General features: G+C 55.3%; 1 protein-coding gene across 5 annotated transcripts; it reads right to left on the bottom strand.

Moving 5' to 3' along the window:
- Positions 1 to 1,105: 1,105 nt before the first annotated feature.
- LOC102939224 (nuclear envelope pore membrane protein POM 121) lies at positions 1,106 to 26,302 on the bottom strand. 5 transcript variants are annotated; one of them, XR_005222614.2, is made up of 13 exons: positions 26,128 to 26,302; positions 19,508 to 19,723; positions 18,672 to 18,827; positions 16,409 to 16,489; positions 15,411 to 15,582; positions 12,363 to 12,454; positions 11,195 to 11,265; positions 10,299 to 10,423; positions 9,851 to 9,953; positions 8,973 to 9,152; positions 6,804 to 8,507; positions 5,734 to 5,830; positions 1,106 to 5,559 (listed from the first exon to the last, which is right to left on the bottom strand). XR_005222614.2 is itself a non-coding variant. In XM_037880274.2 (13 exons), the coding sequence occupies exons 1-13, from the start codon at positions 26,211 to 26,213 to the stop codon at positions 5,163 to 5,165; spliced, it is 3,147 nt and encodes a 1,048-aa protein (XP_037736202.1). In that variant the 5' UTR covers positions 26,214 to 26,302; the 3' UTR covers positions 1,106 to 5,162. The 5 variants fall into 5 exon arrangements, 3 of the variants coding, with proteins under 3 accessions (XP_037736202.1, XP_037736201.1, XP_037736199.1); XR_005222615.2 differs by having other exon boundaries at positions 1,106 to 5,194; XM_037880274.2 differs by lacking the exon at positions 5,734 to 5,830 and adding an exon at positions 5,867 to 5,995 and having other exon boundaries at positions 1,106 to 5,194.
- Between the last annotated feature and the right edge of the window lie 813 nt (positions 26,303 to 27,115).

Here is a 27,115-nt window from a genome sequence, read left to right as displayed (position 1 = left end):
AGACTAAGGGTAAAGAGCATCCTACTAGACACAGGGTCTTGAGATTATTCTAGTGAGGGCAGGATTGATTCAGTGCAGGAAGGTTCTACCAGTTTTGCTGTATTAACCACACACAAGGATTGATCTGTGAGCAGCAGCGGCAGGAAAGCAATCCAGCAGCTGACAGGATCAAGGGGATGGCCGCAGTCTGATGAGCACTAGGCAGGCAGCCGCACGGGGGTTCTCAACACTTGTTGGTGGCCTCAGAGTGTGGCCACCAACTGCTGCTGGTGGCTGCGCTGACATTTTCCTAACTTTAGGAAAAAAATAATAAATATGCACATCCAAATCATTGTAATTTAGGTGTGCAGGGGTTTTTTGCAGACTCAAAATTTATTTTGGTGCCCTTGACCCCCACCCATCACCTCTGTCCCCCAATGCCTCTCCCTGCCCCTCAGGCCTCCACAACCTCCCCCCACAGATCCCCCAGCCCCCACTGCCTCTTCATCCTCCCCTGGGTCCCCGCTGCTTCCCCCCTCCATTGTCAAGCTCCCTTCTGCAGCCTTGCACTTCAGGCTCACCCCACTCCTTGCCTCTTGACCATGGTGCCCAGTAAGGCTGGCCGGGCTGAAGCCCAGAGCCCCATGGCTGGATTTGGGGTGGGGGGCTGAAGCCCAGAGCCCTGCAACCAAAGATGTGGGGGCTGAATCATGGATCCCACTGCCAGAGCCCCAAGGCTGAAGGGGGGTGGGGGGGAAAGAGGTTGAACTTGTCCCCAGAACCCTATAGCCAAAGCAAGAGCCCTGCAACTGAAGGGGGGCGGGGGGAAGAGGGGAAGCCTGCCATCTGACTCTCTGAATCAGGAGCGGGGGGCTGAAGCCCACCCTGTATGCTGAAGGGAGGGGGTGCTGCTTTGCAGCTTGCCACATCTCTGCCCAGGAGGCTGTTGTGGCCACAGGAAGAACCCGAAGAACAAGAACAGCTACATCTGAGAAATGCTGCTCTCGAAGGGTGCAGAGTGGCTGTTGCTGCCTGAGCCTGCCCTTTCCATCTCACAGGCATGGCCAGCCAGGGTGGAGCTGGGGCTGCCTGGGACACAAAGCAACGGGTGCAAGAACAGCCAGAATCGAGCACAATTTTGTTTTTATTTTAAATCAATGACATAAGCAAGGGAAAAAATTGCACATTCACACTAAAAATCCCCACCAGCTGCACCAGGAATGATCTAAGTTTTCATTTGTAATTAAAAAACCCAGCCTCCCACCCGTCAACATTCATGTACTGTAGCCCACTCAGGTTTGCAACACGCACAGTTCTCACCCAGCCGCTACAGAGGAAGCCGGGCAGCGGAAGGTCTCTGTGCAATAACCAGATGGGGTCCTTTAGAGCAGCGGCCTGGTCACTAGGCAGCTTTGGTATTTGCTAATCACAGCAGAGAACGGTGGGAGAGCTTGGAAAACTCAGGCCCAGCATAACTGGGTTAGAAAAAGAGGAAAGGGCCATTGACAAACACAAGCCCAACCAAGGTACAGCAAAGTGACTCGTTACAGCTGCTAAATTGCTTGGTAGTTTAGAGCACCAGCACTAGAACAGGGCCAGTTTAAAAACAAGCCCAGGGTAACACTCTAGGAAGTGTCTGAACCAGCCCCCCCGGGCTGTGGTGGTATCTGGACCTTATTACTTCTTCCTACCCTGGTTCTTTCACTGGACTAGCCTGAAACCTCCGTGCCCTGAAGACTGATTATGAACATGGTTTGTTTCAGGGCACAAACCACTGCACGGGGCTCTTTTCGGTTGCTGATAATTTATTCCATAAATTCAGACCATCCACCCACCATTGTTCTGTTCGGCTCTTCCACCAGCCCCAGCAACCTGCCTCCGATGTGGAACACTAAGACAGCCTGGAGTTCAGCTCTGAAACGCATTACACCCCATTGGTGTGAACAGGGGCCTCCGATGCAATATACTCCCAACAGAGTTTAATTAGCCTGCAGGAGCCCAGCTGTGTCTGAGGCGCAAGAGGCCTCCTCCTTATATTCTGCTGCAGGGCGTCAGAATTACAGTAAGTTACACACCAATGCAGCATAACGTGGCCAGAAAACTTAATATGTGGCCTCTACCTCGTAGGTCACCTCTAGCCTAGCACCGCCATGAACGGAGATAGATGGGAGGCTGGGCAGAATGGGCTTGTGGTGGAGGAAAGTCAACTGAGGTAACCAGAAGAGCTGCCTCCTCCTGTTAACGGAGCTCTGTAGGCCAGTTCCCTCAGGCCCGTCTCCCAGGAATACAGGCACGTGGGAGCAGGCCTGCCAGCAGTCACAGCAGCGAGCACCAACACCTACCTTGATCTCTGCTCACTGGCTGACACTGAACTCTCCTCCTTTTTCTGGGTAGAAGCAATTCTTGTATCTAAGCCAGCGAGCAAAGACATCCACTTAGGCAGGCATGAACCAACAGCCACGGACCATTCACAGCGTGTCAGAACGAAACTGCCCCAATTCCCAGTAGATTTGGGAAGCTCCAGAGCCTCTGAACACAGCATACATTGCCCCCACCCCCCGAAGGCAGCAGGCTGGAAAAGCGCAGGCCTGACACCAGCGCTGAACGAGTGGTCGCCCCACAGGACAGCGCGTGGGCCCAGACAGGTGCTCTGCAGCAAGGAGAGAAGACCCGCTATGGCCTCTCAGGCGAGGGGTGGCTCTGCTGGGGGCGGGGGTTAGGGACCAGTTTTAAGGTACGAGCCCCTTCACCTCATTTTCCAAACCCGTGCGAAGAGTCAGACTGAAATGAGACTCCCGCAAGGCTGGGCCGGTGCTCTTTACATGGTTGGGCAGTGCCCATGGACTGGGGAGAGCCCCCCACAGCCCACGATGGCTGCTTTGGTACCCTAAGGAAAGGCTGGAAAACAGCCCAACACCAGGCAGCTACAGCCCTCCAAAGGGGTAGGGGTGAGTGCAGCGCAACCTCCACCCCCACACTCTAAAGGGAGCCACCTCCCAGCTGCTAGAGCCCAGAGACTTTCCGCCCATGTCCTGCCTCCCCAGCCAGGAGAGGCTCATTGTTCCTGGTAGAAAAAAATAACACCCAACTCTCTCTGACGTGCAAGAGCTCCTAAGCCTCAGTCTCAAGGAAAAATAAAAAAGTTTAGTCACATCCACATACAGCACATTATAAAAGAATTAAGTACATTTCATGTAACATTGACTGTCAGGGGAGAAGCAGCCCTGGCAGTTCCTGCCAGCAGGAAGAGAATGCACCCACTCGGACAGAGCAGGCCAGCCCTTCCTGCCCCCACGCCTCTGGGCAAAGCACCACATGGGCTAGCTGCCCTTCCCAGCTGCTAGCCCAGCCTGCCATGGCTGGCAGGGGTGGGTTCCAGGCCTGCCAGGGACCACTTCCTCCTCCCCAGAGTAACTGCACAGCTAAATCCTAGTCAACAGCTTTGAACTTTTGACCACCTCAGTGAACCAAGCTTGAAGGAATTCAAAGGCAATTTAGCTTAAATATAAAAATAAATTTTTATTTTCTTAAAAAATGTTTAAATATCTGTTAATTTAGGATTCGGCAGACACACACTCACACCTCTGAGTAGTAAAAAGATCTGGCGGCCAGAGTCACTCTTGGAACGTGGGGGAGTCATAGGGGCCTAGGCCTTTGGGGTGTCAGCCCCTCTCCCCGAGGCACACAAGGCATCCTCCCAGTGAAAGCTCCCCAGAGGCCACGGGCAACAGAGGGAATAGAAGCCCTGGCCCACTCCCCTCCAAGCTCCAAGATACAGGGGCAGCCCCAGGAGCGCCCCCCGCTGGCTCCCACTGGGCCCCTGGAGCCAGTCTCAGCGGGGAGGGGCTAGAAAGCTTTACAAGAGGGCAAAAAGCAGAGTCCTAAGCATGTCAGTTGGGGATTCTTTCCCTTTAGTGGCTTCAGGCAGGGCCTGCAGCTCCGTGCAGTCCCAGGGAAGCCTGGCACTGAAGGGAAGCGAGAAGGGACATGTGCTACAGACCATGGGCAGACAAGAGCAAGCTGGCTTTGGCACAGGGGAGAGAAGAGCTAGGCTTGGAGCAGGGCATGACAGCAAAGAGGCTGCCAAACCGTGACCTAGGGAACCCTTCCAGCCCCCTGCATCCCGAGGGCCCTATGGCCCCCCACGCCCCAGGCTGCCATTCTTTCAGTCATCACATTTAGATACAGAGTTCACTCAGCACTTGTAGCCACACAACGATGCTACTCTCAACACCCAGTTAGGCAGGGCACGTCCCCCACTAGGAGACAGCCTCCCCGCAAAATCCTTACACAGCAAATCCGGCATTACCAACATGCCGCCACGCACACGGTTCAATTCTTCCTCCAAGCTCGATTCAATGAGCGAACAAACAGGAGCAAATATACGAAGAGCACAACAGACAGTGCTTAGACAGGAGCAGGGAAAACTACGGGAGCATCACGATGGGAGAGGGCAGTAAGTGGCAGCGTCCCACCTCCTCTGGGCAGGGGTTCTGCTCGTTCCTGCGCCTGGCAGAACCCCTCTGGTGCACCAAAGGCACCACCCTCCTGCCTTCCCTGGCTGCAGAGGCTAGGGTACCCCCTGCAATGGGCAGCTCTGCCAACCTATCCTGGGTTCCCGCAGGAGAGGCAAGATGCTGAGTTGCAAGGTCTGCTTAGGAGCATTAAAAGGCAGATTGCTCACAGCGGTAATTAGGCCCAGATGCAGGAGCTGGATGGTGGTCTGTCTGGAGCACCAAGAGTTACTCCCCAACACACAGGGACTCGGGCCAGTCCCACCTACTAGATTTGCCCAGGCCAGATGTCTGGCAAGTCAGCACCTGCCAGTTCAAACCAGAGGCTGGAGTCCCATAGGAGGAGGGGGGAGAGGTGTGTTTATCAAGTCATGAGATCACCATGCAGGGAAAGGCCTCTGGAGCCAGCGAAGACATCCCCCTCCAGGGCCAGCAGCCACGAAGCAGACTGGGAACGCATCTGCCTGGAGGGAAGAGCCTCACTTACAGCAAAGCTACAAGGGGGAAGAATGCAGGGACACAGCAAGCGAAGGAGCAGAACACGAGTTTCCATTCAGGCACAGGGAACGTGCATATGGGCCAGCACCATGGGCACATCCCCTCGTCCCCCCACCAGCTCCCACTCCACGCACTCGGTACATGGCGGATGGGGAAGGCTCAACTGTCAGGTCAGGAGAGCACAGGAGCCGCTAGATGAAGCCCTGGAGAAAGAAGGGAGAAGAGGAACACTGCTGATATGTACAGAGTTTATCCAGTCTCGGCCGTGGAACTGTTCAAGTACGAAGGGTTTGGTTTATCCTGTCCTGCGTCGCCCAGAAGTGTCTCCAACTGATTTCAGAAGCGAGCGCCTGACCCCAGGGCCCTGGCTGCTTGTCAGAAGGGTTACTTAGAACTAGGCCCCTTGGCTCATGTGGCTGGCGGGGCTCTTCACAGCCGGGCCAGAGCTACGATCCAACAGAAGAGCCAAGAGGCTACTTTTTGCGGGGGTGCTGCCTTCGTGCCTGCAGCCGCTGACGGGGCCCAGTCTTGGATCCTGCCCCGATAGAAAATGCAGGGGCTGATGGTCCTGGAGGCGAGAGAGATTGCATGGGCCACTGCCAGCCTTAACCAAGAGGGATGCAGTCCTCCCCATGACCCAACCTTCCCACCATCCCAGGGAGCAGGCAGGCAAATGCTGTCTTCCAGGACCAGTTGTCAGACATATTTCCAGCCACCCAACGGCCAGCCCACAGACACTCACCTCTGGGAGCCTGTCTGAAGTCAGTGCAGCACACAGCAGGCTCTGCTTTAGCGGCAGGTCTCCTACTGACACCCCAATCACCCCCCATGTTGCAGACCTGGGGGAAGAGGAAGCCATGAGGAAAGTCTCTTACCAAATGGAGGCCTTGCTCCTCCGAAGCCCGACCCGGGAGTGCTGGGGGTCCCGAAGGAAAGGCTGTTGCTCCCGACAGGTCCTGCTCCTGAGGCAGGCGTGCTCTGCCCAAAGGAGGGAGTGGGAGATCCTGAAAACAACACAGCGCTGTCAGCCTTCGTTAGAGGAGCAGGACGGGGAGTCTGTATCAAGGCCACAGCAGGATAGGGGCCTGGTGCACTTTGGGGAAGCTTCTGCTCCACGGGGGGGGAGGGGGGGGGGTGTTACAGCTCAGCCAGGGGAGGAAGGAGAAGATGAGAACAGACTGTGCAGGGGCTGGAACATCTCCACCCGGCCTCCCAACAGGAAGAGATGATGTGCACTCCCCACTAACCCCAGAGGATTTCCATTTCCCCCTTTCCCAAGGTGGCCACCTCCCCTCTCCCCTGAAATACCTGAGTTCCTGGGAAAACTGGCTCCTGCATCTCCCATCCATTCCCTTCCTACTTCCTGGAGCCTCCATTCAGCAGACCCATGGGACAGAACAGGCTGGGGAGAGCTTACTCTACTGGCTGGCGCAGAAAGACCTTTGTACAGCTCAGTCTATTAGAAGAGTGACCCCAGCCCATTCCTTCCCCTGCGGAGCTGAGCTACGTGGATGCACACCTCACAGACACACCGCTACAAGCTGGAGTGGTCCCCAGTCTATGCAAAGACTGGAAATACAGTCATCTGGGATTCTCCTGATCCCAAGGAATGGCTCATGGCAGAGGGGGCAAAATATCAACAGCACCAGCCCTAAGTGTAGAGGGGTGAGGAATAAAGGGAGAATGAAAGCACAGCAAGGTCACTGCCTAGATCCACTCAAGCCTCCCACTTCCTCCTCATGCCAGCTTGAAGGAGAGGCCCAGCCTTCGTCCCAAACAGGGCTAAGCGGACTTTCCTCCCCTGCACCTTACCTCCAAACACAGGCTTGCTGTCAGGAGTGCCAGGCACAGCGAAGGCGAATGGCGCACTCTGGTTTTGGGCACCCAACGTGTTCTGTGTCAAAGAAGAACCAAAGGGGGTTGCTGTGCTTGCCGATCCGTTCTGTCCAGCCCCAAAATTGAATGCCACTGTGGGGGTGCCCCCACTCGGGGCAGGCGCTCCCATGCCAAAGGTACTGGCACCTGTGCTCTGCTGGTTGGACCCCCCAAAGGGGAATGGAGAGGGGGTGCTTCCGCCAAATACCATGCTACCTGTACTGCTCTTTGTAGGCTGGGTGTTGGAGCCAAAACTTGACACGGTTGAAGTGGTGGCTGTTCCAAAGGAGAACACGGACGTGGTGCCTCCAAAAGCTGGCTGGGAGCTGTTGGTGCCAAAGGAAACTTGGGTATTAGTGCCTCCAAAAACTGGCTGGGAGCTGTTCCCAAAGGCCGGCTGTGCTGCGGACTGGGCCGCGGAGGCCCCAAAGCCGAAAGTGGGGGTACTGAAGCTCGCTGGGCCAGCGGCAGGTTTGCTGGTGGGCTGCTGGCTCTCCGGGGTGCCAGTGGCAAACGCAGGCTGACCAGCTGCACCAGGATACGGAGGGGGCAGTTTTGCACCTGTTCCAAAGGAACCACCAAATGCAGCAGGGGAGGAACCAAACGACAGCGTTGACTGACTGGTGGTTGGTGGGGTAGAAGAGGTCAGATTTGTGCCCCCAAAGATATTAAAGCCAGCGGTGGTGCTGGGAGCAGCCTGTGCTGCATTCAAGGGCACGGGGCCAAAGGTGGAGCCTGCTGGAACGCTGGTAGTGGGGGCTGCGGGGGCTGCAGGCTTTCCAAACTGGAAGATGGGAGCGGTAGGCGTGAAGCTGGCTGCTGTGCTAGGGGCTGGGTTTGGAGAGGCTCCGAACAGGAACGGCTGGCTTGCTCGGGTGGAGACGGGAGCAGTGTCAGTTGTGCTGTGGGATACGCTGGGGGCAAGCGGCACGCCGAGTCCAAAGCTGAAGGCTGGCTTTGTGCTGGAGTCGGTGGTGGTGCTCAGTGTGCTGGCAGCGGTAGCTGCAGTCGTAAAGACAGCACTGGGGAGGCCGGTGAAGACAGAGGTGGTGTCTGTAGTGGAAGTTACTGTCAGGGCAGCAGCTGGGGCTGGCTGAGGTGTCTGCTTGAATGTGAAAGGAGACGCTGTTGCTCCAGGTGCAGCACCAGCTGCTACGTTCCCAAAGATGGGCTTGAATGTGGCGGTGGTGGCAGAGGAAGCAGCTGTTGAGGGAGGCACAGAGCCAGTAGCTGCTGCGACTGCCAGAGAGGTGCCTGCTGCAGAGAGCGCCCCACTCTCGCTTTTTGGCAGGGTGCCAAAGATTGGTTTGAACATGGGGGTGGCTGCGGGTGCAGTGGATGCTGCCGCTGGTCCAGGCTGGCTGGCTGGCGGTGTACTCAGCATCCCAAAGAGAATGCTGGGCTTAGGTGGGGAGGACGTCTTGGTGGGGGTCTGGCCCAGGTCGGAGGAAGCAGGAAGTGCCAGCTTGCTCACACCGCTGGCAGGCTGAACAGTGGAGGAGGGAGGGGCCAAGGGAGCAGGCAAGTTTAACGTCAGCGCAGGCTTGGAGTCAGACACGGTTGCAGGGAGTGAACCTGAATCCAGCAATACTGCGGGAACTGTCAGAGGCAGCTGAGATGTCACTGCAGCCCCAGTCGAATCTGTGGAAGAGGGAAAATCATTTACAGATGAACAGATGACTGATGACCAGAGTTTGATTTGTGTGATGAAGGAAGTCGACTCGGTGGGCTGGGGGAAGATGATCAAGTTGCCACCAAGACAACCTTACCTGGAGCAAAACGCCAGACCCAAACAGCACTGCTCTGGGTGCCAAGGTGAGCCACCAAGTTCGAACCCGGATGGCTTCCCCTAGAGACCCTCCTGCTCCGCTCTTGTTCCACTCTGCGTTGGAGAGGTGTTATGGATGCACTAAATCAAATGCCATTTGGGATTTCCTGCACTCAGCTGTTTATAAGCTGTGTCAGGGAGAAGCAACATTGCAACTCCAAGCCTTGCCAAGCTGGGACTGGCTAGTGACCCACAAAGGCCAACATTCCCACTGCTCTCTCGTCCCCCTCACCACACTACAGCCCCATGGTCACTCCTGCCCTGGCTGGAACACAAACCTGAAAGCGCAAGAGCACTCTGGCTGCTCTGCATCTTCTTCAGACTCTCCAGGAGTGAGCCAGTGCCAGTGACCAGGGGGGCCGACGAAACAGATGTAGGCCCAGTAGACGTCAGTGTGAATGACACAGGCCTGGATGCAGGGGTGGTTTCTGCAGCAGTGCTTGGGGTGGATTCTACTGCTGGGGAGCAAGAAAACAACATGCTTACACCCCTCTACAGAAAAGCAGTTTGCTATTAGCAGGGCTTCCCAACTACGCAGGGGCAGCTACCAGAGGGAACCGGAGCCTGAAGCAGTGAAGTAACGTTAGGAGGACACTCCACATTTCAGAAAGGATCCAAGGACGTTACCCCCACTCCACGATGTGGAGGACTCACATGGGGTTAAAATGCCCAGGTTTGGGGGGAGCAGTGAAGGGGTCATTCATGAAGTTCTCCTCAGGACCAAGAGTGGCAGAAAATCTAACTTCATTAGCCCCTGGGAGAAGGCAGCTTTACTGGGTATGATGCATGACTCACATGGTGATGTTCTCTGGCCTGTTACACAGGTAGTCACACCAGATAACCCTGACAAAATCTTAACCTTAATTAAGGTTATTTTTAGTAAGGTCATGGTCAATAAGCAATAATTCATAGAAGCCCGAGGCCCGCACTGCTCAAGCCCAAGCCCTGCGACACCTGGGGCTGAAGTTGCAGAGGTCACCAAAAATCACGGAATCCGTGATGGACTCATATTCTTAACCATAATGGTCCCTTCCGGCCTTAGAAATCTATGGGATGGGTGTTTTCTTCAGTTTCTTGCTTACAACAGTAACTTACTCTAAGTATCCTACTAGCCACACCTCCTAAATGGGAGGGGAAGGCCGTGAGGAGTCCTTACCTGTCTTATCCTCCAAGACTTTGTTGAACCATTGCAGTGCTGTCTTCTTTTCTGCATCCAAGTCCTCTGCTGTGACAGCATAACCTAGCTGAGGGGGTGGGGGCTGCCAAGGGAAGAACAGCCTGAGCTTAGTCTCTCCCTCAAGGAGGCAGGCAGAGCCCAGCCAAACGCATGGTAAAGACACTGAGCAGCAACGGCTGTGAAGCGGAGTCTGCCACTCCGCGTGGTGCTGAGTGCACAGAGGGCCAGAGTACTGCCCGGGAAGCCCAGCAGCAAGCAGCTCTCCAGACACCAGGAGCTGGGGTTGGCTTCACTTCCCATCCCACAAATGGCAGGTGCTCCTGTCCCTAGGACAGCCAGGTTAGGCTTCCCCCCACTGCTGGAGGACCTGCAGCAGGGTATTCCACTGCCAGAGGTGCCCAGGAGGGGCTACGTGGAGGCAACATACCAGGGTAAGCTGGTCTCCTCGGCGAGAAGAAAGCAGCTGGATCTTCCGCTTGCGTTTCCCACTGCTCCCCGACATGGACGGCAAGGTCAAGGAACTCTGCTTCTTCCGCACAGGAGTCTCCAAAGCTAGAATGGGAGGAAACAATCAAAAGTGGGGATCCCAGATGGAGGAGAGGGTCAGTTCACACACCCTGTCATAGGAACTTGCTTACCGATGCTTTCACTGCCCTTCTGTCAGAGTGGGAGGGAGAGACTTGCCTCCAGATAACCCTGCCTCGGAGCACAGAGCCACAGACAGTGGGCCAAGCTGAGTACAGGACCCCAGGGTTTCCTGGATGAATGGCTGGCCACACCCGCAAACTGAGGAGGCAGCTTGTGCGAAGTCTCCCAGGGAGTGTGGAACAGACTGCTCCAGGACTTGCTCCTGCTTACATTGAAGAGCCCATTCAGTAACTCAGAGCAGCAGTGCAGTGGCCCTTTATAATGGCTGTCCACCATCCTCTCAAAGTGCTCCACTAACCAACATACAAACTAGACCTGAGGTTACTTTTCCATCACCCACATTCAGCCCCCTGTGGGGTGAAGCATGGGAGCTGTTTAACCACTTAGGACAGCAAGTGAAGAACACTGTCCAATTTAACCAGCAGGAGGAAATAGGGAGGGGCCTATCATTGCTCAGCTTGGGACTCGGTGGAGACGCATCATCCTGCCCCCTCTGCTGTGCCCTGTACCTACTTACTCCGTTTCTAGATCACATTCAAATCTTACTTCCAAAGAAGGTTCTAACTTCTGCCTCCTCTTACTCTTCAGCAGCCTTTCCTTTACAAGGCAGTTGCAGAGCCTGAGCCAAGCAGGCATCCCCAGTGGCTCTGCAAGCCATACCCCGTCCCCACTCACCCTTTTCTGTCTGCAGCTCCTTGTCAGATTTTACAGGGGTAGAAGTGCTGGACCAGTGAGGATCCTCCTCCCTGCAGAGACAGGAGAAAGCCCGTTAGGCCCAGTTCACTCCGACTCACCTCCACTCTGAGGGCTGCAAACATTTCAGGACAGATTTAACACAACCCACGAGCCATGAATGATAATCTTGAAAGCCACAAGAAAACTGCCAACCACTGGTAAGACCAGTGCCTTGAGCACAGCACTGTCTCTAGTCCAAACAGCTCGGCAGTGCCTGGAAGCAAAAGGCGAATGCTTGTGTTCCACAGCTTGGGACAATGGAGAGGTCTGGCATATCAGCAAAGGGAGAATTGCACATAAACCCTCCAGCACTGGGCAGAGGCAAATCTAACCTCCGAGCACCACTGAGGGGCCCACATTTTGCTGGCCTGAGAGTCATTTTGCTTTAGACCCAAACATTCACTGTGAATATTCTGGGAAAACAGCCTGTTTCAGCATTTGTTTTACAACTGATGTGGCGCACACTGAGACTGCAGACACACACCCCTCGCTGCAGAAGGATGAGGTGCTGAGCACTAAGACAGGAGGCTGGAAGTAGACAGGTGCCTCTGTATCCCTCGGACAGCTATGACGGAGTCCTTAGGAGCAGCAGAGGTGGGTGTTAGTTAACGAAATGGCACTGGGCCCTTCCTTCTCTCCCAGCCCCAGACATGTGAACAATCCAGGCCAAGGAAATGGGCAAAAGCAGCAGGGTGTGTGTGCAGCATTGGAAGTCACCATGCCACTAATCCATATCAGCCGCAGGGCAGGCAGGACACAGTTACGGACACTAGAGAATGGAACAAGTGCAATGCCTCCTTAGAGTGCATCAGGCCACCAGCAGGAAAACAAGGGAGAGTAGAGTTAGCCGGACTTCAGGGGACTGGAGATGGATTGGAAGGGAAGGGTCGGAGTGCCCTAAGGTGGGTGGCTTACACAGAGCTTAAGACTTGGGGAGAGAGAAGAGGGCAGTGCAAAGCACCACACCAGCCCCGCCTGGACATGCCTTGCGACCCCCCCAACTGGAGTCTGCACATAGGATACCGCTAGAACGATACCCCCAACATCTGTTTAGACTGAATCAGCAACAAATGTGAGCTGCACTGAACTGGAAGCACAGCTTGGTTACCTGGCTTTCTTGCTAGGCCTCTCCGGTGTCTGAGAGCGGGAAGATGCCGGACTGGAGAGAGGGGAAGAACTTGGGCCACTTCTCTTCCACAGCTGGAACCCAGAGAGAGAGACCATTAAAAAGTAATTCACATCAGGAGGCTAAATACCCTGTGCTCCTGGCCAGCCCCACAGGCTGTATTGCTCCTTTTTATAACAAATAAAGCAACAATGATCTGGCTGGTGAAGAGACTAGAGCCGTAGGATATGTCTATGCTGCAATTACACATCCCTGACTGGCCCGTGCCAGCTGACTTGGGCTCACAGAGCTGTTTAATTGTGGTGAAGAGCTCTGGGGTCCGCCCACCTTGCAGGATCCTAGAGCCTGGGCTCCAGTCTGAGCCCGAATGTCTACACGACAATTAGTCCCTTAGCTCGAGCCCTGAGAACCCAAATAAGTGACTCAGGCCTGCCGCAGGCTTTTAACTGCGATGTAGACATACCCTAGATCCATTAGCACACATCGAGTTACTCTGGCGAGAACAGGCTATGTTCTCAGCAACACCGCACAAGATACCGTCAATCCTACCTCAGGGCCTGTACCATTTTTCCATTGAAAGTGGTACATTTCAGGTGAGACTGAACCTAGGGAACACTTCCTACGTGAATCGTAAGAACAGGAACGGCCATACTGGGTCACAGCAATGGTCCATCTAGCCCCGTATCCTGTCTTCTAACAGTGGACAGTGACAAATACTTCAGAGGAAATGAACAGAACATGGCAATCATCAAGTGATTCATCCTATCATCCAGCCCCAGCTTCTGGCAGTCAGAGGCTTAGGGAACACTCAGAGCATGGGGTTGCATCCCTGACCATCTTGGCTTACAGCCACTGATGGACCTATCCTCCGTGAACTTATCTAATTCCTTTTTGAACCCTGTAATAGTTTTGGCCTTCACAACATCCCTTGGCAATGAGTTCCACAGGTTGACTGTGCGTTGTGTGAAGAAATACTTCCTTCTGTTTGTTTAAAACCTGCTGCCTATTAATTGCATTGGGTGAGCCCTGGTTCTTGTGTTACATGAGGAGGTAAATAACACTTCCTTATTCTCTTTCACCACACCATTCATGATCTTCTAGATCTGCTATATCCCCCCCCAGTCGTCTCTTTTCCAAGCTGAATAGTCCCAGTCTTATTAATGTCTCCTCATATGGAAGCTGTTCCGTACCACTCAATTCTGTTGCCTTTCTCTGTACCTTTTCCAAATTAATATTTTTTTTGATGGGGAGATCAGAACTGCATGCAATATTCAATGTGTCGTTTTCCCATGGATTTATTTTAAAAAGGTGTATCAGGTTTGATGCCATAAAGTGGCTCAGGAGACGAGGAGGTACAAGAGAGAGAGTAGAACAGCAGCAGTTAAGTCTGCACAAGGATAGGCTACTAGCTAGTAAAGTTCAGTTATCTGCTCTTATAAGAGCATAAGAATGGCCCTACTGGGTCAGAACAAAGGTCCATCTAGCTCAGTATCCTGTCTTCTGACAGTGGCCAGTGCAGGTGTCCCATAGGGAATGAACAGAACAGGTAATCATCAAGTGAACCATCTCATTACCCATTCCCAGCTTCTGGCAAACAGAGGCTAGAGACACCATCCCTGTCCATCCTGACTAATAGCCATTGAAGGACCTATCCTCCATGAATTTATCTAGTTCTTTTTTGAACTCTGTTATATCTTGGCCTTCACAACATCCTCTGGCAAGGAGTTTCACAGGTTGACTGTGAGTTATGTGAAGAAATACTTCCCTTTTATTTGTTTTAAACCTGCTGCCTATTCATTTCATTTGGTGACCCCTAGTTCTTATGTTATGAGAAGTAGTAAACAACACTTCCTTATCTACTTTCTCTACACCAGTCATGGTTTTATAGACCTCAACCATATCTCGCCTTAGCGGTCTCTTTTCCAAGCTGAAAAGTCCCAGTCTTATTAATCTCTCCTCATACAGAAGCCGTTCCATACCCCTAATAATTTTTGTTGCCCTTTTCTGAACCTTTTCCAATTCCATGATATCTTTTTTGAGATGGGGCGACCACATCTGCACACAGTATTCAAGTTGTGGGCGTATCATGGATTTATATAGAGACAAAGTGATATTTTCTGTCCTATTATCTATCCCTTTCTTAATTATTCACAGCATTCTGTTCGCTTTTTTGACTGCCGCTGAACATTGAGCAGATTTTTCAGAGAACTATCCACAATGACTCCAAGATCACTTTCTTTAGTGGTAACAGCTAATTTAGACCCCATCATTTTATATATATAGTTGGGATTATGTTTTCCTATGTGCATTACTTCGCATTTATCAACACCGAATTACATCTGCTATTTTGTTGCCCAGTCACCCAGTTTTAAGAGATCATTTGTAGCTCTTTGCAGTCTGCCTGGGTCTTAACTATCTTTAGTAATTTTGTGTCATCTGCAAATTTTGCCACCTCACTGTTTACCCCCTTTTCCCCCTTATGCTGCATCTGCAATTTTACAGTCCTGTCTGATGACAAAGGAGTCATTTCAACACCATTTTTTTGGTAGATTAGCAGTTGACTAAGAGCCCTGGATCAAAGCTGAAAATGCTGGACTCAAACATTGGCCAATTGCAGCCTGAAAGGGGGTGGCATGACAGGAGAATGGTTCTGATTTTACGTTTTGTTTTACCTAGAACAATCCAAACTGAGCACCATCCAACTGAAACTAAGTCATAAGGAAACCATAGTGTGTTCTGGTCTATTTGAGGGGGCTCAATTCCATGATACCCCTCGGCTTTAGCCAGTGCTGGAGGATGGCGAAGCACTGCCTCCTGATGGGCATGTTGAGAACAGGCAATGGCTACAGTTTACATTTTGCTTGAGATGCTCTGCTGAAGGTTTTTGTGCTGCATGAAGCTGGAGAGAGACTACTCACGTTTATTGCCAGGCACATGGCAATGCTGCCTTATTCTCATAGGGCCATGCCACCCCAAACCACCATGTCTCCTGTGAATTCCAGGTGTTTTATTAGAAACGCTGTGTCCTACCTTCGAGAGTCCCCGGGTGGAGCTGTAGGAGCTAGCGATGGCATTGCGGATGGAGCTGGGAATCCCACCAGCATATGTGTTGTTCATGGAGCCGACAGAAGAAGTGCGCGATCTCTTGCTCAAGCAATCGTCTAGGCACTGGGAAACGAGGGCCCTCTTCAAAGTGCCTGGCCTAGAGAAAGAGGGAGAGAAGGTTGCTAATGAAGCTAAGTAAATCATTGAATTTTCAATTTGGGGGCTGAGCCAAAAAAGTTTGCTTTGATTTGAACCAAAGCTTAGTTTTTCGTTTTGATGAGAAAAACAAAACATTGAGTCTCATCTCAGGTTTTTTTTTGTCTCGTTTCACACAAAATGTTTTATTCTCAGGTATTTAGCACTTGATGTTTTGTTTAGAGATTTAACTATTTAAAAAACAGCTTTGACTTTCAAGATTTTCCATTTTTTCTGGATGAAACTTTTCACTGAATTTAACTTGAATTCACACACAATTTTGGTGCTGCGAAAAATGCATTTTTCAGCGATTTTATTATTCACTAAAAAAAAAGTTTTTTCCAGTTCTAATTTCATGCACTCCCACCATCCACATGTTTTGGGAGTCTCCCACCTAGACACTCTCTCTGACAGGTTAGTCTGGATGATTTTTGAGGGGGGGCAGGGTTTTCAGTTTTCCTTTTTCAGCTTGTGCAACCGAGATCTTGACAAGGGGGCTGCCAGCAGCTCAGGCCAAGCTCCCCTCCATATAGAGAGGATCCAGCACCGCACTGGACACCTCCCAGAAGTCTTTTCTCCCACAGTGAGGGTGCAGAGCTCCGCAATGCTTGGGTCACAGGACAGGAAGCCCAGCCTAGCCCTGCCTGCTATTTCAATAAATTGCACTTCATGAAGGAAAAGCACAGTGCCTTTTCCTCTGGCCTCCACTCAACTGGCCAAGTCTGCAGAGCCTTTTGGCTTTGCCCTTTAGCCAACACTAGCCCCTTTACAGTTTAGCAGGCACTTACTTGGGTACAAGAGAAGCTGGGGCTCCATTAGCTACCAGAGGCTCAAACGCAGACTGCCCACTGCCACTGCTGTCATGGCGTCTGCAAGAAAAAGACACGAGGAAATCCTCAGTGTTCAGAAGGACCCACACAATCCAGGAATATGTGATGAAAATCTCCGCTCTGGAACCAAGAACTCCTACATCAGTCGTTCTCAAACTTTTGTACTGGTGACCCCTTTCACATAAACCTCTGAGTGAGACACCCCGTTACAAATTAAAAATACTTTTTTATATATTTAACACCATTATAAATGCTGGAGGCAAAGCAGGGTTTGGGGTGGAGGCTGACAGCTTGCAACCCCCCATGTAATAACCTCACGATCCCCTGAGGGGTCCCGACCCCCAGTTTGAGAACCCCCGTCCTACATCCTACACCCATTGCCCTAACTAGACAGGAATATGACCAGACGGACCTCCCCACCCATGTTTTCATCTGAAAATCAACACTGACAGAATTCTGTTTTCACGAAAACGTTCAGAAGTTTTAGTTTTTGTTCCAACATGGAATGAAAACCAATTTCAAAACCTTGGAAGTTGCCTTAAAACAGAATTGTCATCCTCTGGTCAGTTCTACTGCTGAGCTTGACTGCATTTCTCAAGTGCAAGCCACACCAGGTGCTGCCCACGTGCCAGGCATAACCGCTGGCAGCACAAAGGCGCCCTCAGAGCATTGGTGCTAAGATCTGACATAGCTGACACAAGCGCCGTTTGGCCCACAACTCAAGTCACTGAGCAGTGAGCGTTCTGCCTACATAACCTCCACACGCTCCTCCGCTGGCTAAGTCCTTTGAAATGGGTTACTGTTACACAGCTGGGCACTCAATATTAGTGGGGATTTGTGGAGCCAATGTCAGAAAGGAGAATGAAGTGTCAACACCCATGCTTACCTTCTACCACTCTTTGTAGGATTGTATTCATCCTATCCCCACACACACTCTAGGAGGTGGGACCAGACATTCACTAGTCCAAGAGGTACAGAGAAGAGCAAAGGAGAGAGGAGAAAGCTGCATAAGCCACTACAACTCCAATTGAAAGTGTGCTCCTGCAGCAGTGGGAAAAGCAACCGGTTGCTCCCTGAAAGCTCTCAAACTGATATCTAACTGTGAGGCCAGGAGCAGCATTCAGGATGACAGACTCAAACAGTATCTCATCAGCCCAAGCTTCTCTTCTCCAGTTCTCTAGCACTCAATTCATCTGCAAGAGCCCATACAACCCAGCCCCGGTGGATTTCCCCACTGCAAGCAGCCTGCAGCCTCATGGCAAGCAAGGGACAAACATGGGGAGTCACAAAACAAATTAAACCCACACATACAGAAATGGACAGAAGGAAACCACAGATGGAAGAGAGGACAGCACAACTATGCTAGCGCATTTGCAAGAGGGCTCCACCAGAAAGAGGATGGCATCCACTGATTTATATTCTACTCCTTCCTAAAATCCTGGGGAAAGATACTGCTGAAGCTATGTGTCTGAGACCTAAGGTCTGGTGTTGTCATTAAACATAACGAATGGAAACTGGGAAATATTTCCCCCATCATTTCTTGAAGGAAAAACATGCATGCTTTTTTTGCTTATTGAGCTATATAAAGGAGATCTGAACAGATTTTAAACTGTCATGTTTTGTTTTACATCAGAAATTCAGGACACGTGTATCCCACTTCTCTCTAAAGACTGAGCCTGACTGGAGAACTGATTGGTTTATGATAAAAATAATATGGAAGTGAGACCTGGTGAAGTGAGGGGAAGGGATGGTTATGTTTAAATGGAAGTTAATAAACCAGACTTAAGAATCCAAGCAGTTGGAAGTGATTCTGTTTTAGGATTCCAACTCCTTCAACCAAGTGCTGAGATAGAGGCCTGGCGTGTGGATTGAAAGCTGTCAAAGACCTCCACCAAAGCAGGGGAGACCAGGCTTGGCATTTGAAACTTCCACGATAGAAACCCAAACAAAGTTTTCCCCTCTTCCTCAAAAGAGAATTCTTCTAGGCTTCCTGAAGGTAGTTGGAAGGGCACAGATACCAGATTGGTTTCCTCTTGCCGACCACCTTTAATAGCCAAGTTCTGTTTTGGATTACTGGCCACACTGGAAAGGCCAGCTGATTGCTCCCATGTTCACAGCTAGCATGCTGCCTGGATATCTATTATGAAGATAGTGAAACACCTGACACCTACAGCACCACTTCAGACACACAAAGATAGCATCCAGCCCCCTAACGTATTACCTTCTTTTGTTCTCCTGACCACTAGGGAAACTCTGGTCCTCCTCCTCCACAGCCCTCTTCCTGCTCTCTTTGAGGGCACTCAGTACAGTCTCCTTTGCACATGGGTCCAGGGTGCTATTGCATGACAAGGCCATTGGTGAAACCAGCTGCTCCAGGCTGCAATGTAAAGTCATGAGTTAAGGGAGAGTGGGCCCCCACCTCTTCCCCATTAGCAGTGATGGATGTGCTGAGCTCCCCTGCGCCTGAACAGCCCAGCACATCTGAAGACTGGCCCCCCTCTAAAGAAAGAGAAATAATCTAGGCAGCATCTCCAATGCAGCTTCAGGACTAGCTTGTGACCTCACAAGCCTTTCCATGGCAATAAAGCGATACTTCAGATGGGGATTAAAAGGTCACTACAGGGCCATGAGCAACAGACACTCCCTCAGGGAAGAGAGCATCAAGCAACCAAACAGAAGAGTGAACTACCCATTTTCCCCAAGCAGGCTACTCTCCCCTCTGCGATTAATTGAGGGGAGGTTTTACAGGGCTGTAAGTAGTGTGAAGTGATGCGTAAGTGCAACCACCAGTGCACACCCTCCTCAGTGCATCCAGAGCAAGTCGCCATGCAGGAGATACAATCTGCTTGCTACCAGTAAGTGCAGGATCTGGGAGAAGCAGGGCTCTGCAGGATAGAGGGCTCCTGCCCTCTAATGGGGAACACTACTCTGCTCAGCACTCAGTAATCTTTAACACATAAGATACAAGTGTATTTGAGCACTGGTAGTATGCGTATACCTCGTGTGTACCACATGTGCTGTGGGATGCTGAAGGGCCACTGATTAAGCGGTACTCACAGTGGAGAGCGGGCCAGGTTGCTGTCCGGACGTGCAATCTTCACTGTCACTGGGCTGTGCACCATGCTGGAGTTGCGAGCAGATAGCAGGCTTTTCCTCTGGTAGCCATCCAGGCATACTGTGGGCAGGGCCCACAACGAGGAGTACTGGGCCTGCTGAATTGGATACCGGTGTCGAGGAGTCAGCGCAAAGGGAGTTGGTGGAGTCAGGCGATCCCTGTAGAGAAAGACCACAGGGTATAAGTGGGCGGCTAGCTAACGTACCTCTTGCTAACCCCAAGAGACTCCACGCATTGCAAGGGATCAAATGAATTTAAGCTGCAATTATTTGTTGCAAGGAAAAACTAGAAAGGTTCAGAAAAGGGCTGCTTTAGTCATTACAAGGAATCACCCCCAACAATTTGTAAGTGACCAGAATTACGCAGTATCTACACACAGCCTCACCAAAACACAGCTTCCTCTACGATGCTGGCAGAGCGTACATCTCCATACAGCAACGACACACAACAGCAAGAAAATACCATACCAGTTTAAACTTCATGGTGATATCCTAGAGACTGGAATGCTTCTGCTACAGTAAGGGATTGGGGCAAATCAGCCATTTTTGGTGAGAACTACCCTTCGAAACTACACTTTCTTTGTAGAAAAGATGTTGGTGCAGTAAAATCCATCAGGATCATCTGACTATTTCCCACTTCAGAATACGGGGCAGACAACAGGGAAAACATCCACGGAACCACTAGCATGCGGCAGCACCAAACAAATACTAATCTATTTGGAGAGTCCCCCCTCCAGCCTATTTAATAGGAAGCCAATGAAACATCACTTGGCAGTGACTCTGGGTAAGCAGTTCTCCCACCAACTCCATAGAGACACAAACATTCCAGCTGCAACCCAGTCACTGTTACTCATGAAGTAGTGAGGAATAGTTTATGAAAGTTGACTCATTGCTAGGAACAGGAGAAATATGCAGCTCTGAAAACAGAACCTCAGATTTCAACCTCTATAGTAGTCTCCTGCAAAATCTAAGCTTTGGCTTGAACTAAGTGGAGAGGAGCCATTCCAAAATAAGCCAAGGTGCCTCGACCCTAGGCCAGTCTTGCAGAAGACAGTCTCTGGGCAGGACGTGAATTCACTCCACACTGTTTGGTTCCACAATATACTCCTGAAGGAATTCTGTGCCAAAAAAATTAAAATTCTGTGCACAATATTTTAAAATGCTGCAAATTTTATTTGTCAAATAAATGTGGAGGCTCCAGCATGGCACTGGGGAGCACAGGCCACTGGCTACACAGAGATGGGAGATCACTGTGCAGCCCCACCCCGGGACACAGAGGTGAGACTGCACCCAACCCTGCCATAGCACAAGGACTCGGCCTGCCCCAGAAACACCCCAGGACCTTGCCCCTCCATGCCAGGTGCAGGCAGGTAGGCTCAGTAAGGCAAGATCCAAGAGGGGGGGGATCCAGGTGGGGGTTGAGAGGGTTCTGTTTGGGGAAATCTGGGTGTGGGCTGCTCAGTGGGGGATCTGGGTGTGGAGGGGATCTGGATACATGGAGGTGGGGTCTGGGTGCAATGGTAATGGGACTCTGCAGGGGGGTCCAGGTGAAGGAGGTTGGGGCTCAGCAGGGGTGGGTCTGGGGAATACAGAACTTGGCAGGGAGTCTGGGGGACTTAGTGGGGGGTCCAGATGCTGGGGGAGTGGGGCTCATGAGGGGCGTTCTGAGTGCAGGGGGGTTTGGCTCAGCGGGGGCAGGTCTGGATGTACAGGGTTGGGCAGATGGCGGAGCAGCTCCCTGTACAGGGATCCCTCCCCCGGTAGCTGAGGAGCAATGGGTGCAGGAAGCAGCGGCGGGGAGTTTGCAGAGCTTACTGCAGCTGGGGGAGAAATCTGGGGGTGGGTCTGACCCGGCCCCAGATGCCATGCAGGGGAAGAGGAAGTCCCGTCCTCCCGAGCCCAGCTGCTGAGCTGGCACAGGTTGGGAACCACCATCTGGGTCTTCCCAAGTCCTACCTCCTGCCCTACAGTGATTTACCTCCCTGCTGGCTGCCCTGGGCACCTGGAAACATATTGCTTGGGAGGGTCGCGTGATCGCTCTTGTGGCCTCCCTTTGCTTCCCCGTGAGAAAGTCATTTTTCTGCAGGGAATCAAATAAATCTGCAGGGGACATAAATATCAAGCCTGCATCTCAGCAATGCCCCAGCCACACCAAGCACAAATCAGACCAATTCTGAGAACTGGTTAACAAAGTTTGTGTACCGCCATACTACAGCTAAACTATTTTCAACAGGCTCAAACATGGTTAACGTGCTGGTAAATAGGCTGCAGGAGATCCATGTAACAGGCACAAACTTTGTTAGCCATTATAAACAGAGTTTTTGCGCTTTAAGAACCTATAAGTAGTAAGTGTGGCCAAGACCTTAGAGAACAGGAGTGAGAGGCCATCGCTATTTACATTAATAGCGGTAACAGCAGCATGTGTTATTGGGAGCCCTAGTCAAGGACCAGGACCACACTGTGCCAGGTGCTGTACACACACAGAACAAGGTGGTCTACTCCCTATCCGAGAGGGCTTACTTGTGGCTGCTAAGATCATTCCTTCCCTAAGATGCTGCTGTGCTCACCCCATTTTTGCCCACCCATGCCAAACTAAGGAGACAGCAACTCTGAGGGCCCAGAGCATTCCCCACTCCCTGCACATGTTGGGATAATGCCCTGGAGCTCTAGACTTCCTTGTGTACACATGCAGAGTATCCACTGCAGCATGCTGCAGAAATGCAAAAAATCCCTAGGAAACCTGGCCAAAATCACAGAGAGAAGTGAGGGAGTTCCCCCACGCCTACTTGCTCCACCCATCCCTCCTGACCCAGTTGATTGCTTATGAGCTTGTGTGGAGTGGGGCAGAACCCCACACAGCCCAAGCACCCCACAGAGCTGCATGGAGAACGCCCTGCAAGAGGGTTTCCTCTCCTGCCTAGAGAAGGGGGCTTCACACACTGTGGTGCCAGCTCTCTGCTACCTGCCTGCATTCCCCAGGCCTGATACCAGGAGGGAGGTAAACCCTCTGAGACATGTGCTTGGGGAAGAGACCTAGCCCCAGAACCCACCAAAAGCATGGAGCCTCCCCACCCCGTAGCTCCAAGGTGGGGCCTGCTGCCCAATGCTGGAAAAAGGGGTGCCCCAGGAGCAGCACAAGAGGGGAGAAGATCAGACAGTGGGGAGGGAAGGGGGGGCCGTTCTCCAGAAGGGTTGGGGATAGCAGGGCCAAGGAAAGTTGAATGGGAGTTGGGTTGAGGGGGCCAGGAGGGACAGCAAGGACAGGAAGATAATGGAGAGGGGGCTGCCCCACCCCCGAATGGGGGTTGGGGAGGGAGCAATGGGGAGGAGGGATCCATCTTGTCCTTATTTGAAGGAGAGCAAGGCGGGCAGCATGGATTGGGTTGGGGATGAGGAATTGTGCTGGGATGGAGCTGCCCCCGGAGCAGGGCTTGGGGGGGGGTTCAGTCCTCTCCTTACCCAAAGGAGATGCATCAGGAGAAATGGGGAGGATGGGAGGAGGAGGCTGGGGCAGGTGGGTCCCATCTTTACCAGAAAGAGAAGCGGTGGGGTGGGAGCCCAGGGGCTGGGCTAGGAGGCAGGTCTGGTCCTTTCCTGAAGGAGAGGTGGCAGGTCAAGTTGGGGGTGAGGGGGCAGTCTGGTCTTTACCCAAAGGCCAAGGAGTGGATGGGGGTGGGAAAAAGAGGAGAGAGGAGTGGATGGGCTGAGCAGGGGTCAGAGTGAGGGAGGGCTGGGGATGAAGGCAAGGCAGTGGTCCAGGCTGAGAATGGGAGCAGGGGAAAGGGCCGGGGGAGGAGTACGGCAGACTGAAAGGGGAGCTGGCAGGATTGGTCCAGTCCTTAATTAAAGGTGAGGTGGCCGGCTGGGGCTGATGGGCAGGCAGGAGTAAGGGGGCCTGAGGAGACAGGTTGGGCTGGGGGATAGTATGTCCAGTCCTTACCCAAATGCGAGGTGGCAGGTTGGGCTAGGAGGTGATGGGGGAGTCATAGCTGAGAGAGTGCAGGGAGCGATGGAGGAGCAGGTCAGGGTGTGGGGGGTGAGGGGATCAGCGGTGAAGGGGCAAGGAGGCAGGTCGGGCTGAGGGGATCAATGGGTGAGGGGGAAGGCTGGGGAGGGTCGGTCCGCGCTTACCCCAAGGTGAGGCATGGGGTTGGGCTGGAGGGAAGACGGGCTAGTCAGAGGGTGAGTCGGGGTGAGGAGCAAGGGCTAGGTTGGGGGGTGTCAGGCTGCTGAGGGGAGGCTGGGCAGGTCAGGGGACCAGGGTGAGGGGAAAGGGCTGGGGTGCAGGTGGTCAGCAAGATGAGGCAGCGGGACAGGCTGGGAGATGGGGGATGAGTAGGGGTATGGGGAGGCTAGGAGGGATCAGTGGGTTGGGGTGAGGGGGAACGGCTGGCGGGGGTGTCGGTCCGCTCTTACCCCAAGGAGAGGAGACATGGCAGGCTGGGAGATGAGGGGTGGATGAGGCTGGGGGGGGGGGTCAGTGTGAGGGGAAGGGCCGGAGGGGTCAGCGGGGTGGGTCGGGGTGAGGCTGGGAGGGGGTCAGTGGGGGGGCCGGGGTGAGGTAGGCGGGGGGACTGGGGCAAGGGCCGGGAGGTCAGGTGGGGGGATGGGATGAGAGGAAAGGCCGCGGGGGGTCAGTGAGGGGAACAGAGTGAGGGGACACGCCGGAGGTGGGCAGTGTGAGGTTTGGGGGGCAGTGTGGGGGACGGAGTGAGGGGAAGGGCTGGGAGTTAGAGGGGGACGAGGGGGAAGGGCCGGGGGGGTCAGTGGGATTGGGTGGAGGGTCAGGTCCGCTCTTACCCTGAAGCGACGCACTGAGTCGGGGTGAGGGAAAGCCGGGGGGTCAGAGGGGGCTGGGAGGGGGCCAGGTCCACTCTTACCCCGAGGCGAGGCGGGGGGTCGGGAGATGGTGAGTGGGTCGGGGTGAGGGGAGGCCGGGGGTGTCGGAAAGGGGAGGCCGGGTCCGCTTTTACTCCGAGGCAAGGCAAGGAAGGGGATCAGGCCGGGAGATGGGGAGTGCGTCGGGGTGAGGGAGGCTGGGGGGTGTTGGAAAGGGGGGGCCAGGCTGGGAGATGGGGAGCGGGTCGGGGTGAGGGGGGCCAGGAAGGGAGGGGGGCGGGCGATGGGGAGCAGGTTGGGGTGAGGGGGGCCAGGAAGGGAGGGGGGCGGGCGATGGGGAGCAGGTTGGGGTGAGGGGGGCCGGGCACAGACCGGGAGAAGGGGAGCCGGTCGGAGTGGGGTCCGGGCCAGGAGATGGGGAGCGGGTAGGGGTGGGGGGGTTGAAAAGGGAGGTCCGGGCCAGGAGATAGGGAAGGGGCCGGGGTGGGGGGGGCTCGGAAAGGGGGGGGCCGGGCGATGGGGAGGGGGCTGGGGTGAGGGGGACTGGGGGAGGGGTCGGGAAGGGGGGGGCCGGGATGGGAGACAGGGAGCGGGTTGGGGTGAGGGAGGCCGGCGGGGGTTGGAAAGGGGGGGGCCAGACCAGGAGACGGGCAGCAGGTCGGGCTGAGGGAGGCCGGGAAGGGAGGATTGGGCCAGGAGACGAGGAGGAGGTCGGGGTGAGGGAGGCTGGGGGGGGGGGGGGGGGCGGAAAGGGGGGGGCCGGGCGATGGGAAGCGGGTCGGGGTGATGAGGGCCAAGGGGGATCGGAAGGATCGGGAGATGGAGAGCCCGGGGGGGCCGGGAGATGGGGGACCCGGGCCGGGGAGGGGCCGGGGGATGGGGGTCCGGAAGGGGGGCCCGGGGGTCGGCCGGGAGATGGGGGTCCGGAAGGGGGGCCCGGGGGTCGGCCGGGAGATGGGGGTCCGGAAGGGGGGCCCGGGGGTCGGCCGGGAGATGGGGGTCCGGAAGGGGGGCCCGGGGGTCGGCCGGGAGATGGGGGTCCGGAAGGGGGGCCCGGGGGTCGGCCGGGAGATGGGGGTCCGGAAGGGGGGCCCGGGGGTCGGCCGGGAGATGGGGGTCCGGAAGGGGGGCCCGGGGGTCGGCCGGGAGATGGGGGTCCGGAAGGGGGGCCCGGGGGTCGGCCGGGAGATGGGGGGGCCGGGGAGAGTCCGGGAGATGGGGGTCCGGAAGGGGGGCCCGGGGTTCGGGCCGGGAGATGGGGGTCCGGAAAGGGGGGGCGGGGGTCGGGCCGGGAGATGGGGGTCCGGAAAGGGGGCCCGGGGTCCGGGCCGGGAGGGGGGTCCGGAAGGGGGGCCCGGGGGTCGGCCGGGAGATGGGGGTCCGGAAAGGGGGGGGCGGGGATCGGCTGGTAGATGGGGGGGCCGGGAGAGTCCGGGAGATGGGGGTCCGGAAGGGGGGCCCGGGGTTCGGGCCGGGAGATGGGGGTCCGGAAAGGGGGGGCGGGGGTCGGGCCGGGAGATGGGGGTCCGGAAAGGGGGGCCCGGGGGTCGGCCGGGAGATGGGGGGCCGGGAGAGTCCGGGAGATGGGGGTCCGGAAGGGGGGCCCGGGGGTCGGGCCGGGAGATGGGGGTCCGGAAAGGGGGGGCGGGGGTCGGGCCGGGAGATGGGGGTCCGGAAGGGGGGCCCGGGGTCCGGGCCGGGAGGGGGGTCCGGGCCGCTCTTACCCCGCGGCGAGGCGGCGGCTCACGGGCCGCGCGGTCCCGGCTCCCCCGGCGGGGCGCGGCTCGGCCCGGCCCAGCTGGCCGCCCATGGCGAAGGGGCCCCCGTTGGCCGCGGCCGGCGGCTTCTGGCCGCCCCGGGTCCCCGGCCTGCGCGGCGCCCCCGGGCCGGGCCTCAGGGCGCACCAGGCCCCCGCCGCGCCCAGCAGCGCCGCGCCCGGCCCCGGGCCCCGCAGCACCAGGCAGGCCAGGCCCAGCAGCGCCAGCGTCAGCCCCGCCGCCGCGCCGCGCAGCCAGAGCCAGAGCCAGGCCCGCCGCCGCGGCCACGGCCCGCCCCGAGACATGGCGGCCCCGCGCCGCCGCCGCCGCACCGCGCCCGGCATGCACCGCGCCGGGGCCGGGGGCGGGGCGACGGAGGGGGAGGGGGCGGGGCGACGGGGGAGGGGAGGGGCGGGGGCGGGGCTGGGAGCCGGGGGAGGGGCGATGGGGGGAGGGGAGAGTTCGGGGGCGGGGCTGGGAGCCAGGGGAGGGGCGATGGGGGGGGGAGGGTTGCCAACGTTCTACTGGCAGAAAACCGAACAGCCTAGCCCCGCCCCTTTCCCTGGGGACACGCCCACACTCCCTGCACGCCCCCTCCCTTTGGGGTTGGCGCTCCCGGACCCTCACTCACTTTCACTGGGCTGGGGCAGGGGATGGGGCTGCCCGGTGGGGAAAGGGCTCTGGGAGGGCGTTTGGGTGCGGGAGGGGGTGAGGGGTTTGGCGCGTACCTTGGGCAGCTCCCGAAAGTGACCTGCACAGCACTCTGGCCGTGACGCCTAGGGCGGGGGACCAGGGGTCTCTGCCCACTGCTGCCTGCGAACACGCCCCCGTGGCCGCCGGTCCAAGGGCAGAGTTGGTGCTCAGGGCGGAGGCAGCGCGTGGAGACACAGCGCCACCACCCCACGCCACAGGGACACGTGTGGTGTGGAGTGAGAGCCAGTGGTGGTGGCGGGGG

The sequence above is a fragment of the Chelonia mydas genome, chromosome 17 (genome assembly GCF_015237465.2).
Source record: "Chelonia mydas isolate rCheMyd1 chromosome 17, rCheMyd1.pri.v2, whole genome shotgun sequence".
Classification (NCBI taxonomy): domain Eukaryota; kingdom Metazoa; phylum Chordata; order Testudines; family Cheloniidae; genus Chelonia; species Chelonia mydas.
The sequence above is the reverse complement of the archived record's forward strand: the minus strand, read 5'-3'. Positions and strand labels throughout refer to the sequence as shown.